This window comes from Puma concolor, chromosome D1 (genome assembly GCF_028749965.1).
Source record: "Puma concolor isolate L17-30 chromosome D1, mPumCon1.1.hap2, whole genome shotgun sequence".
NCBI lineage: Eukaryota > Metazoa > Chordata > Mammalia > Carnivora > Felidae > Puma > Puma concolor.
Window position 1 is genome coordinate 27,402,210 of NC_141676.1, and position 11,206 is coordinate 27,413,415.

The 11,206-nt window shown below is 42.6% G+C and overlaps 1 protein-coding gene and 1 long non-coding RNA gene across 3 annotated transcripts in view; one reads left to right on the forward strand and one right to left on the reverse strand.

The window, feature by feature from the left end:
- Positions 1–7,267, reverse strand: part of CAT (catalase) — a 36,613-nt gene extending 29,346 nt beyond the window's left edge. The window contains exon 1 of the mRNA XM_025928667.2: positions 7,089–7,267. Coding sequence (XP_025784452.1) covers positions 7,089–7,154 — 66 coding nt within the window. The 5' untranslated portion in view covers positions 7,155–7,267. The remainder of the gene's footprint in view (positions 1–7,088) is intronic.
- Positions 7,123–9,114, forward strand: LOC147576556 (uncharacterized). 2 transcript variants are annotated; one of them, XR_015240916.1, is made up of 2 exons: positions 7,123–7,247; positions 9,008–9,114. It is a non-coding gene; the product is annotated as an uncharacterized LOC147576556 (long non-coding RNA). The 2 variants fall into 2 exon arrangements; XR_015240915.1 differs by lacking the exon at positions 7,123–7,247 and adding an exon at positions 7,289–7,438.
- The last annotated feature ends 2,092 nt before the right edge of the window (positions 9,115–11,206 follow it).

Sequence of the window (11,206 nt, forward strand, 5' to 3'; positions counted from 1 at the left end):
CAGTAAGAGATTACTACTCACTTTTCTAGATGCGACAATGGTATTCTTAAAGAGTCCTTATCTTTTGGAGATACAGGCACTTGGGAGACTCATTACACAATCCTCTCTACTTCAGTTCTGGTTTGAAATCTTCCGCAATATAAAGTTTCAGAGTTTTCTTAAATCAAGAATCAAAGAGAAGTGTCTGATAAAAGAAATAAGGAAGAAGTTGAAGGAAGAGAAAGGGAGGGCTGCATCAGTCACCCTAACACATGGGTGCTCATTCTGACCACACTCCGGATTGAATCCGTCTCTGCCACCCTAAACCGTTTGGTCAAGACAAAGAGCAGAGCTCAGCCCTGTACACAAAACACACACGAGGCAACCAGCCAGATGGTTAATGCTGGCTCCTGCCCAGAGAGGGCTTATCGTCACCAGAAAATGTGGAAAACCCTAACTACCATGTAGGCTATTTAATCCTAAATTTCTGACTCAGCCTGATAGGCTTTTTTTTTTTTTTTATTAACCTTAAAACATTCCAAACATCAGAAGGTGCCCCCCTTAATGCCACATCACACCAGGGTGATTCACAAGCATAAAATACGTGAATTGATAGCACTAGGAAATGTTTCTGATAGCCTTCATGACTGAAAGCTATGCTTTCTGGGCTAGGCGTGGGGACTTCATCACTGGGATACACTTTGTTTTGCAAGCTGACTTCATCATGGTCAAGCCACCATGGTATAAAGTCAATGCCAGTTGGTCATTCTGAGTTCAAGAAGCAAGACCGATTTTCATTTTATTTTACTATTGTCTAAGTTATCCTATATCCTCCACCTAGGCTGTTGCCACTCAAAAAAAAAATTTAAATAACGTATCATGGAAAAAGTGAAATCCAAAAAGGGTAAGAAAAAAAATCAAGCTGTTTTTTTTTTAAGTATAATTAACATACATCTACAACATATTGATTCCATAATTCTATACATTACTCAATGCTCACCTTGGTTAAGTGTGGCTCTGTCACCCTACAATGTTATTACAATATCCCAACTGTGTTCTTAACAAAGAACACAAAGGGATCCTGTTGGTACTAAACAAAGTATCTGAAAGCTTCTGAACAGGCCATTTCAGCAGTGCATTGCTACCACATCTGCAACCTTTACGGCCTCAGACTAACAATGCCCTGAGCAAGGAACAGTAAGATCTATCAGGCACAACAAGAATTGCCTGTCCATGAGTTGAACTGAGTGGGGGAAGGGAGGAGGAGCAAACGACAAAAGAAAATAAAAAGTGATTCCAAGGATCCCAGGAAAGAGAACTAGTGGGTAGTTTTAATTCAAAAAGAAATGAAACAAAGTTGCCTTTTACAAGGGAGATAAATGTCAGACTTAAAGGTCACATGGCTGGATCTCTGCGCCAGCACTCACACGGAACACACCTCCTCCTCTGCCCCAATGAGACATGTCTGTTTTCCAAGCAAGGCTGTTTTCTGTTTCATATTAGTATGTGTAATAGCAAAAGGGTCATGATAGTTGCTAATGGTTTTTTTCTCTCTTCTTGGTGAGTTGTTAACGTCTCCATTAAGAAATGGTCAAAATATTGCTATTGATTTTCATTTTTTTTTTTTTTTAATTTTTTTTTTCAACGTTTTTATTTATTTTTGGGACAGAGAGAGACAGAGCATGAACGGGGGAGGGGCAGAGAGAGAGGGAGACACAGAATCGGAAACAGGCTCCAGGCTCCGAGCCATCAGCCCAGAGCCTGACGCGGGGCTCGAACTCACGGACCGCGAGATCGTGACCTGGTTGAAGTCGGACGCTTAACCGACTGCGCCACCCAGGCGCCCCTTGATTTTCAATCATTAGCAAACATTTAGAATAATCCTATTGATAATAAAACCTTTAAAATACACAAAATAATAGCTATTGCAAAAGGTTTTTCTCTGCCTCGGTAACTGTCTAAAATAAGTACAGGAGCACTAAGAACTGGCCTAGTCCTTTAATCTTTCGAAACAGTAGGGAATAAGAGGAAATGGTAACAAAAGGCTCAAAAAATGAAGGATGATTGATCCACAAATGTAAATGATTCCTTGACTCTTTATTAGAAACCATAGCAGTCACAATACTCGGGAGGAAAATAAAGAACAAAACCAAGAATAAAATAAACAAAACTAAAGATCTGCTTGTTTTACATTTTGCCATGAGCCACTCTTTTCTTACCTGGAGAAAAATATAGAGTGGTCTACATGCTGGCTAAACAAATGAAAGCTTAGAAATTTTGATTCCACTTCTCATGTCTCTCTCACTGCCACACAATGACCCCGCCATCTCACTCCTATGTAATTCCCAAAAGAAAAAAAAAAGCACAAGGGCACAAGGAGTTGTAAATCACCCCTTCTCCATCCCAAATGCTGGCAGTGTAATATCGATGTAGGTATTATCAAATTACCCTGAAAGATACATACATCCTCATGGGCTCTGTCTTACGACTCAGTGATAGGAATGGATGGACTAAAACCCAATCTCTCTCCCAGGTAATAAAGGAACCGTTTAAAAAACGTGAAGCTTGGGGGCGCCTGGGTGGCTCAGTCGGTTGAGCATCTGACTTCGACCCAGGTCATGATCTCGCAGTCTGTGAGTTCGAGACCTGTGTCAGGCTCTGTGCTGACCGCTCAGAGCCTGGAGCCTGCTTCGGATTCTGTGTCTCCCTCTCTTTCTGCCCCTCCCCTGCTCATGCTCTGTCTCTCTCTCCGTCAAAAATAAATAAACATTAAAAAAAAAAATTTTTTTTAAGGTAAAGCTTGAACTGTTCAAATTCTCCAATTTTAAAGGGATCAGAAGCTACTAATGGAGCCTAAGTATCCAAAAGGAAGAATATTCTAATTGATGAGCAAGAATGTTCCCATTTAAGCTCATCCAACGTGACTGGGAATACCTGGAAAACCAATTCCTTCCCTTCAATGAATTTTGAGAGAAGGAGATATAAAGATTTTTTTAATGTTTATTTCTGAGAGAGAGAGAGAGAGAGAGAGAGAGAGAGAGAGAGAGAGGGAGAATATGAGTGGGGGAGGGGCAGAAGGAGAGGAAGACACAAGAGTAGGCTCCAGCACAGAGCCTGACACAGGTTCGAACCCACGAACCGCAAGACCATGACCTGAGCCGAAGTCGGACGCTTAACCAACTGAGCCACCCAGGCGCCCTGAAATAAAGATTTTTTAAGAAAATCCAAGTCATACCTATAACATTTGATTCAGTGATCACTTATTAAGGTTTACAAAGCTTCTAATTCACTTTTTAGCAACAAAATCGGACTACAAGGAGAGATTCCCAATAAACTGTTTTCACACTGGTTGACACTTTGGTTCCAAAGGAGGATACGCCCAGCTTGGCATTCTGCAACTGGTTCTTGAGGGAGGAGATAACAGGGTGCCTTCCTATAGTAGTTCCAAAACTTCAAGTTCTCACAGTCTAGTAAAAAACTAAAAAAACAAGGAATAGAATGGAGGATGTTGATACAGAGCTGCCCACTTAAAGAGAGGCATTTGCCAAGTATGGAGAGAGAAAAAAATACACACACACACACACACACACACACACACAATTATCCATTACTATCATAATTTTCTAACAGAAAGAATATTTTAATGACAGAATGTAAAAATGACATAATCTCTAAAAAAAGATTTTATCTGCTTGCCCATCACCCCATCATAAGAAATGGCCAGATTTTCACATGGAATGTATGGTTCGGATAAATAGTAGTGTTGGCTACCCGGACAGAAGTAGACTGCATTTCCCAGGTGCCCTCACTGTTAGCTGTGGTCATGTAACAGGTGTGGCACCACAGCCAATGGAATGTGAGTAGAAGTGACCTACACCACTTCCAGCCTGGTCCCTAAACTTGCCACATACCGTGTTCCGTGTCCTTAATCTTCCATGGCTGGACTGTGATGCCCAAGGCAACCTTTAAAGCCAAGTATTGTCAAAGGGGGAACAATGTTCTGCCTGGAACATTCAATAACTATGGCAGTAGAGTACTCACCCCATCTCTTCAACCTCAAACCACTTTAGCTCATCAGGTAAGAGAGAAAGAAATCTCTAATGTGTTTATACCATTAGAGATTTGGAGATTATTGCAGTACTTAGCTTACGTATGATTTAAAATATGAGCTATGAATCAACAATTAAAAACTAATTTTTAAAGGACAAAAGATTTGAACAGGTATGTCAAAAGAACACATATCAATGGTCACTAAGCACATGAAAAGACAGCTATCTTTCGTCATCAGAACAATGCAAATTACAACCACAGAGACATCATTTCCTACCCCCAACGATGGCTGAAATTAAAAAGCTGGTAACGCCAATGTTGGCAGGATGTAGAGCAACTGGAACTCTCACACACTGCTGATGGAAGTGTAAAATGGTACAAACACTTTGGAAAAAAAGGCTTAGCAGTTTCTCACAAAATATTCACTTACCCCATCACCCAGCAGTTCTACTGCTAGGTATTTCCTAAGAGAAATGAAAGCATATGTGCACAAAAATACTTGTATGAGACTTCTCAAGGTAGCTTTACTTATAACATCCCAACACTGGAAATAGCTCACATGTCCAGCAACGGGATAAACAAATGGTGATGTGTATTCATCTAGTGGAATACTACTCAGTAATAAAAACAGCAAACTATACATGTAACAACATGAATGACTCTTAAAACATTTTTTTTCTTTTTTTAAATCTTAAAACATTTTTGCTGTACGAAAGAAGTGTTAACACAAAAAAGTACATAAGCCAATGGTTAAAAAAAAAAAAAGTCAAAACAGTGGTTGCGTGGGGCAAGATTGCAGGGGATGCAATAAATCACTAGGAAAGCAGCATGAAGGAACTTTCCAGGGTGACAATAACTTTCTATATGTCTTGATGAGGGAAAAGGATTCACAGGTGTATATGTTTATCGAAATACATTGGAATGGTACACTTAATATTTGTACACTTCACTATAGGTATTACCTTAAACACACAATCAAACACGGAACTCTGTTCATTTGCAGGCTTAGTGTTTAGGGGTAAAGTCTACTGATGTCTAAAATCTAATCTGAAATGTATCCCCAAAAAGGGGAAGGTTAATGGATGAACAAAGAGATGGACAGATAGAATAACACAATAAAAGATACGTAGCAAAATGTGGTGAATACATAAGTATACACTGCACAATTCTTTCAACTGCTCTGTTTGAAATTTTCCACAAAAAGCACTGGAAAGTTGTAAAGGCTCCCTATGCGAAATTCCTTTTGGAGGATCAGGAGAGGGGATCACCTCAAAGAAATAAGTAGTTTTCACTCAGAGCAGCTAAGAGTGAAGGGCAACAAGACATCGAAGTGACTGCCAATCAGGACCACATACACAGCACATGGACATACCACAGGCAGAGGAGACAGCACTATTTCGACTATGAGTCCTCCGATCATAGATGTGCTTTTGTGAGCCAGATGTTTCACACATAGGCAACCATGTAGAGAAAATCACCAGTAGGGTCTTAATGACTTAACAACAGTTACTGATTCTCCAAATGAAGAGGTAAGCTAGTCTCAGAAAAAAGGGGGGTGGGGGGGTCCTTTAAAAATGAATAAATTGTGCCTTATGAAAAACTCACTACATAGTCCATATTTTTCTCAATTCACAGAGTATCATGAAAACTTCAGCGTGAACCAGGATTTAGTGACCACTGGATATGGAGGGAATCCTGGCCCCACCAGCTACGTTCTCAACTTGACTCTGCCACTAGCTGCCTGTCCTTAATTAGACTCTAAGTCCCTCTGGTTCACTTCAGGAACTCATAAAAAACTGAACTACCCTCCTGGCATATAATAAAGGACAAAATGAGAAGAGAGATGTTCCAGGCCCTTAGAGGAGAATGACGGACAGCCTTCTCAAGAGCAGGGAACAATAAAGCAACCCATGGACACTTAGCATTAATACCCCAGTTCATGAATACTAACCTATTTTTGAGAAAGAGCATTAAGATGAGAAAAAAGCATGGCTCTCCTCCTCTGCCATTAACCAATTGCCATGCGAACTAGGCAAGTCCCTCAGACTCTGTGGGCCAATATGACAAGACTCGGATCAGATGCACTCTCAACTGATCCAACCTGCTCAAAGATGCTCTTTAAGACTGCGCCTGTGGATACAGGCCAGGAATGCCTCACCCACCACCACTGAGCTGAAAGCCTTCTCATCGTTACAGCTCTTGTTCAGATGTCACGTGCTTTGGGAAATTTTCCAGCCAAGTCCGGTCATTCCCTTTACACTTTACAGATAACCTATATTAGAGTCCTCACCATGCTCCCTGTATGTTAATCATTTGTTTATCTGTGTTGTCTCCCTGACTAGACTTTGAGCTTCTCAATACTACAGTCCTTGCCTCACTGGCATTTGTACACCTTGTCTCGGCTCAGTGATTACACAGGCTCTCAAAGAATACGTCTGAATAAACGCCATTAATCCCTACTGTCGCTTCTAGCTCTACAAAGTTAGGCATGGTGTTTTTTAAATGCAAATGGAATAATGGATGTTAGGAGTGTTTAGTCGTTCAATGCAGTGCGTACTGAGTATCTGGTATCGTGAGCAGTGTTGGGGACGAGATGATAAAACACGATCCCTGCCCCCACGTCAAATATGGAAGCTTGTAGTTATTGCCAGATCAAGGTCAAGGCCGGAGCCCCGTTCCCACTCCCCCCCACCCCCGCCCCCACTTCCTTTCTTGCTCGGCTCTCTGCCTCTTTCCCCATGAGCCTTCATTCCTCCCTCAAGCTGCGACCTCTGTCCCAGCTGGCAGAATTGCAAAAATCGGAGCCAATCACTCACGCCCTGCGGCCGACGACAAATCCTGCAGGCGGGTCCCCAGCCCCAGAAACCTCTCCCCTTCTCCCCACGAATGGAACAGTCCTTCGAAACAGGAAAGCAGCGCCCAAGCAGCGCCCACCCCGGCCCGTGATCAGTGGTACTGCCCCTCTCCACACCGCAGCGCAGGAGAAGCCGGGCCGTTACTTGCCCACGCCCAGCTCTCTGCGCAAACCTTCAGGCCGGCTCGAGGGACGCAGGGTATACCTGCGAGGCCCGCTGCTCCTTCCAGAGCTTCATCTGGTCGCTGGCTGGATCCCGGCTGTCCGCCATGGTGTCCGACTGGCTTCGCTCAACGTTGCTGGCAGCCTCGGCGACGCGTCTCCACCCTCCGCTGGAGAGCCAGTCTACCGCCGAGCGACTGAAGTAGGCGACCGCAGGCTCCGCCACTCAGCTCCGCCCCTCGCCCCGTCCCCCGAGGGAGGGCCGCCTCCTGATTGGCCGCTCGAGCGCCAGGCAGGATGGGATTGGAAGCCAAATATGGGCGGGAGAAGAGGGGCCAGGCGCTGGGCCTCCGGGAGGGAGACGCAACCCGGGGGCTGGGAAAGGCCGGAGAGGTGTGTGAAAAGCGGGGGAGCCCCGCCCTTCCGCCCCCCAAACGGCGGGATTTGTGAACCCGGGGCTGGGTCCCGTTTAGGGGGCCCTCAATCTTGCCCCCCGGTTATCAGCATCCTTCAGGCTGCCACGCGAAGCGACGGTTGGTGGCCTGCCTGTTTTGCTGAGGAAACGCTTAGGCGCCGCGGGGTGGGGCTTTGAGGCGTAAACACGGTCCCAGCTCATTTTAATAAGTCAGAAATCCTGGGATGAATTCCAGTAATCTTCTCAAAGTCACGTTAGTTTTCCTGGATCACAGACTATTTCCACGGAAAAAAATGAAACATTGACAAGTTCTTAAGGGTCTTCATGGTCTAAAATCCTTAGGAAGGAAGTTCAGCCTTTTAGGTTCCCTTTCGTCTTAGAAGTTCCCCGTTTTGGACTATCTGCTGTGTGCCAGATGCTGCTAGATGTTTGCCAGACTATATCGTTTAATTTTTCAATCTCGTGATGAAAGTTTTATTATCCCCCGCTTGAAATATGACGAATCTGAGGCTTAAGAGAGGTGGAGGAACTTACCTAATGGAGCTTAAAAGCCAGCAAAATGTCAGAACCTAGATCCTTGGGGGCCTGGGTCCTGAACCACTATGCTATCCTGCCTTTCTAAGAATAAGAATTTTGAAAAACTCTAAGAATTTTAGAATTCTATGTCTTTAAAGAGCCATATTGGAAAATTAAATCTTGAGTTATTGACTAATTTGTCAGTGTTATCAAATGGATTGAATGATTTTCCCCCTTCAGGTGCTACGATTTCTCTTTAAATATTACCTTGATGCATACGATCTTCAAATTCAGGGTGCTCAACTTTTACATTTGATATTTTTCAATAAAGCTACATATAATGGGTAGATATAGGATAGTGGAACTTTCAGGTGTTCTTGATTTTACAAAAGTGTGATATCAAGAATCTCAGTCCTACAAGTTTAACTTTTGCAGTTCATTGAAAGAGCAGCTCCCAAAACTGATCTTCAGTGACCTGTTATTTTTCCTTCATTACACCTAACACAACTGCCAAGATGCTATTAGCTGTGTGATTTGTGTGGTGTCTTTTGCTACCCACTTCATTCCTACTGCCACCAGAGTATAAACTCCATGAGGGCAGGGGCCACATCTTGCTCTGTGTTGTATTCTGCACACCTAGAATTTATTGAGTACTTACTCCATGCCGAGGAGTCTTCTAAGATTTTTGTGTGCACCTGCTTACTTCACCCTCCTAACAACCCTATGACTTAGGTGCTAATATTATCCTCATTTTACAGTTTAGGAGACTGAGGCATGGAGAGGTTAAATAAGTAACTTGTCCAAGATTACACAACTATTAAAGGATAGAGCCAGGATTCCAGCCCCGTTCATCTCCTGGGCTCATGGCTTGTTGAATAAATAAATGTTGAAAAGATCAAACTAATCATTTTCTGTGTTGACTAAGATAAATTTCAACCAAGTAAATGAAAAGAGGCCTGGAGTCATGTGTTAACCCTTGATCTCTACATGAACATTGTCCTGTTTATTTTTTTTCTCCGTGTTTCCTTTAGTGTTGGTTTGGATTCCTAACGAATTTCCAGTGAAAGAGAAATGGAGAGACAAGACACTTTCAGATCATGTCAAATCTTGTACATTAAAATAAGGTATGTGCTTACAAGTAATGGCCATGAATTTATATTAGCCACACTGGTAGCATTACATTCATTGGCTTTACAACTATAACCTAATTATAGTTTAAGTGAAAACACTCCTAAAAACCAGCCCTAGTTTAAAAATACATTAAACTGAATCTATCTGACTCCTAGGTAATCCCAAATGATTGGTTCAGTAAACAAATTTGGCCCCAGATTTTTATATTTTATTAATACAAACACGTGAATATTTTCATTGGTATTGAATACAATTGTTATTAGAAAATACTGTTAATTGTACTGAAAATTGTATTAGAAAATACTGTTCTCTGATTATTCAGAACCCAGTGAAATAAAATATACTGGCACAAAACATAATGTTATTGTTCCTGATATCACCAAATCTAAAACCAAACTTACAAATTAGGCCATACAGTAAATGTTGAAGACAAAAGTCTGGGCACTCAACTGGAACCTTTATTGACAAATTTTCTTTCATCGGTATTTGAAATAGTGGAGGAACTGTGGGAGGAACTGTGTCTTGTTGGATGACGGGTATGTAATATAGCGCAGCATGAAAAGTAATGGAAACTGAGATAATTATTTCTATTCTAATTCCACCCACCCTCTGAGGGACTGAGAATGTTCCACATATTTTGATTTCATTCTTTTCGCAATAGCCTTGTGGAGTAACCTGGGGATAGAGAGAGGGGTAGAAAAAAGGAAGAGTGTAAAAGAGAAGAGATGTGTCACAACCCAGAATGCCCTGGGAGGGAAGGACAGTGAACACTACCACAGAATGGTATGTGTATGTTTTCAACCCACTGTGGACTAGTCCTGAGCAGACAGGAGAGGGAAAGCCAATTTGCAGAAAGTGACAATGGTTCTATATGGGTTTATACGTGTAAAACAGGCACATACCTTCTACTTTGCCTATTTTGCTTTTCCACGCATTACTTCTGCTCTAATAAGAACAATTACTTGGGGCCCCTGGGTGGCTCAGTCGGTTAAGTGTCCAACTTCAGCTCAGGTCATGATCTCACAGTTCATGCGTTTGAGCCCCACATCAGGCTCTGTGCTGACAGCTCAGAGCCTGGAGCCTGCTTCAGATTCTCGCTCTCTCGCTCTCTCTCTCTCTCTCTCTGTCCCTCCCCTGCTCACACTCTGTCTCTCTCTCTCAAAAATAAACATTTAAATAAATAAATAAATAAATAAATAAATAAATAAATAGAACAATTACTTAAGAGGAAGTAGCCCAGACCTCCTGTGAGGTCTGTTAATGGCCATAGTGGGAACATCCTGAGAGAAAAAAGCCATGTGCCTTTTCTCTTCCAGGCTACATGTTCCATGTTATTTATCTGGGTGTTTGAAAAAAGGAAACAGAAATAAGAATTTGGATTTTGTTATTACCCTAACTTTTTTTCCTGATTTTAAAAGTAATGTATGCCTCCTAACGAGGGCTTGGAAATACAAAATAGTGTATAAAATAAACAATAATCCACAGGTAGTAATAAATAGATATCTTTCCCACCAATATGTTCTCTTGTGTATACAATGTGTGTGTGTGTGTGTGTGTGTGTGTGTGTGTGTGTGTGTGAGAGAGAGAGAGAGATTAATAACGGATCATACAGAATGTGTAATTTGTTGTGTGCTGCTTTTTTTTTCCAACTATTAAATCTGTTTAGTAAAGATAATTTTGCTCATACAAACAACAACAGTTGACAACAGTCTGAGCGCTGGACACACCATCAGAGACGGGGAGGCACTGCAGGCACTCTGGAGCCCTTCCCCCACACCCAGAGAAGAGCCTGGGTGCTTTTCCACCACCTTGCCCCTGAGGGAGATGAAAGCTGAAGGATTACTGCCACCCACTGCCCCCAAAAGACCATGGCACAAAGGACTTCTCCTTACGTGGTCCGCTAATACTGGGGGAGGGTCTCCCTCCCCTCCCTGCCCTCTCCTCACCGGCCTGGACACAGGAAGTGAAGTTGTTCGGGAAGGGGGTGAAGAGGCTGATGGGGAAGGACCGGAGTCGGGACATCCTACCCACCCAACAGACCACAGTGGAAATTTGCAGGACCACAAAAGTAGTGCTGCCTTTGCCCACAAGCTGATTTT